The sequence below is a fragment of the Leiobunum rupestre genome, chromosome 3 (assembly GCF_980474605.1).
Source record: "Leiobunum rupestre chromosome 3, qqLeiRupe1.1.hap1, whole genome shotgun sequence".
Taxonomy (NCBI): Eukaryota; Metazoa; Arthropoda; class Arachnida; order Opiliones; family Sclerosomatidae; genus Leiobunum; species Leiobunum rupestre.
The window spans coordinates 74,211,604-74,214,224 of record NC_143386.1 but is presented as its reverse complement, the minus strand read 5'-3'; the positions used below and the strand labels follow the sequence as shown (position 1 = coordinate 74,214,224).

Sequence of the window (2,621 nt, the reverse complement as noted above, 5' to 3'; positions counted from 1 at the left end):
GTATTACTTTTACATTAGTACAATTCTAATAATAATTATCGAGAATGAGTATCATTTCTGGAAAAGGGTTATGAGAAAGAGATATATCTTTCAAAAATTTGGGAAATATTTAAAACACAATTTATTTTATCATGTTTTTTTAATATTTGAAAAAAGTACCCTTAATTGTGTTTTTTTTTCTCAACTGAAAATGATATTTATAAGAAAAATTTAATATTTCTTAGGAACCTTTTCTTTTTCCAACCCTTCAATCTGTTGCTTTAAATGAAGAAAATACTAAATTTAACGAGAAGTATATTCTTAGGAAAAGTCATTCAAGTAATTTGGAGCTTCGGTGCCTTTTATCAAAGCGTAGAATGAACATTTATCATCTGAACCTTATGTAAGGCCATGCCTTTTGATCGGTACATTGCTCGGTGGTCATTTGTTACACCATCGAATCGGTTTTGCTACAATGAATGCTACCTTTCTAGTGTATAATTTACGAAACACACTGGGGAAGTCCCATTATCACAATAAGACTTTGTTTATAATCGTACACGTTATACCTCTTTGTTTTAGAGCGCCGGCTTTACCTGTCTATCAAATATCATAAATTGTTTTTAGAAATTTTGTGGCGACTTTAATTCCAAAGACAACATTATACTATCTAATATAAATTATACAATATAATTACTTTTGAATACAACCCAATAAACTATTTCCTAAGCACTAAATTTCATCAAAAACGTGCCAAGGTATAGGTTATGTTTTTCAATTAATTTAAAGGAGCAGATAAAATTTTTAAAGCCAATTCAATCAGAAGTACATGGCCAGAACTCCTTAATAATTATTTATACTATTTACCAAAATATATTATGGCAGTATGTTTTAGTTTGTACTAAAAATGAATGTCGGAAGTTGTTAAAATAAACGTAAATAGAGCTTTTCTTTCAGATTATTCATTTATTTTATATGTGAAACATTTAGTTTTATTTTTTTCCACTTATTTTCGCAATGTTTATTTATTTTTTTGATATGGATGGTACATGTTGTTAACGCAATTTCCGAAGATATCATTTAACCAGTGCAGAAAACTCCCCAACCGACGCACCACCATTTCAGTTTCTGAAACAATATTTTGGACAAAGTTTAGTATTTTGATCAACACCATGAGCAGGCTTAAATCAATTTCTTCTATTTCGAAATTAAGGGGTTATTCAATATTAAAAAGTAGCTTACGGGATTTGGTTTTCTAAAAGAATCTACACAAATTCCTTCGAAACAAATCTATAAAATTATTAAAATTGGTTAGAAATTTAAAGGACTGCAGTTCAAAGGCCTGTGGTTTGATTTATAGTCTAAAAGTGTAAACCTTTTTCTCGCCACAAATGGTCCTGTTTGGTAAGGCAAAACTATCAACCGCATCGGAATCTCTTACGAAACAGTTAATCATGCAAGGATTTGAAGGATCCTAAAAAGATAAATACATTTGTCTTTTTCTGTTATAAAAAACTTCTAAAGTCGTTAAAAATTACAATTATCCCAATAAGATCCGCTTCTTTATCATTTTTGATCACTTTGCAATAATCGCTGCCATCAAAAGATGTAGGATTTTCGACTTCACTTTCTTAAAAAAAATTCCAGTTAATAACATAATACGGCCTAGATTCAAATAATAATATTTTTATCGTAGAAATATCTGTGTCATGATTATCACAAAGCCAGTTCTCAAAATAACCGAAATATCTCACTCCTATTAACATTTCTTTGTTTTGAGGCTGTAATGTGTATTTCTGGCCCACTGCTTAGTAATGATCTTAGACTTTGAATTTTAAACAAATTAATTATTAAAAAATAAATTATGGTACCGAAATATCGAATAAGTCATAGGTTTTTCTTTTGCATTAAAACCGAATGCTCTTAAGTAAATTAAACACGCGTTTTGTTACCCAACATAGCGATTATTATCTTCAACTTTTTTATAACAAAATTTCACAACTTACCTTCTGTCGGAGAAGCGACGAACAGTTCAGGCAACGCAATCATGCCAATCGACAAAAGAAAATATTTCAAACTCATATTGAAAGTTTGTTTGGCAATTTGTCGTTAGAAAATAATTCAATGGTTCTTTCCGAAAACTTTTTCGGTATTTATAGGTAAATGTAGACCTCGTAGAATTAAATATTTTTCTTTACTGAACTTGTTTGTTCGTGAAATGGCATTGGCACTTCATTGTTAAAATCGTCACATCGTCATTTCCCGAACAAGGGTATTTTTTAATATAATTGACACTTCGTTAAAAATGAAGAGACATATTTTCATAACACGCTTAGTTTTAAAAGCTCTGGTTGAATAAAAGTTACATTTAATAAACTGGTTTTAATAACATTCACTAAAATATTTTTTAAATTAAAATGTGCGTTTTAAACAGAGTTTAGAAAATAATGAATTCATTTGGCATTAATTTTATGATATCGAATGATACCGGATTTAACTTTGGGAAACAACGAAAAGTACGATACCTTAAAGTTTATAAAAACCACCTGTTAACTATAATGCAAATTTATTAGGTGAAAAAGTAGAAACTAATTTCAAGTAATGATGAAACTTACTAAATACTCGGACCAATAGGTTTTCGA

At 29.3% G+C, this 2,621-nt stretch overlaps 1 protein-coding gene across 1 annotated transcript; it reads right to left on the bottom strand.

Annotated features, from left to right (window-relative positions):
• Nucleotides 1–974: 974 nt before the first annotated feature.
• On the bottom strand, nt 975–2,099 carry LOC149954601 (uncharacterized). Its single transcript, XM_090167646.1, has 5 exons — nt 1,986–2,099; nt 1,518–1,609; nt 1,355–1,453; nt 1,222–1,269; nt 975–1,107 (listed from the first exon to the last, which is right to left on the bottom strand). The coding sequence occupies exons 1-5, from the start codon at nt 2,059–2,061 to the stop codon at nt 1,060–1,062; spliced, it is 363 nt and encodes a 120-aa protein (XP_090023772.1). The 5' UTR covers nt 2,062–2,099; the 3' UTR covers nt 975–1,059.
• Between the last annotated feature and the right edge of the window lie 522 nt (nt 2,100–2,621).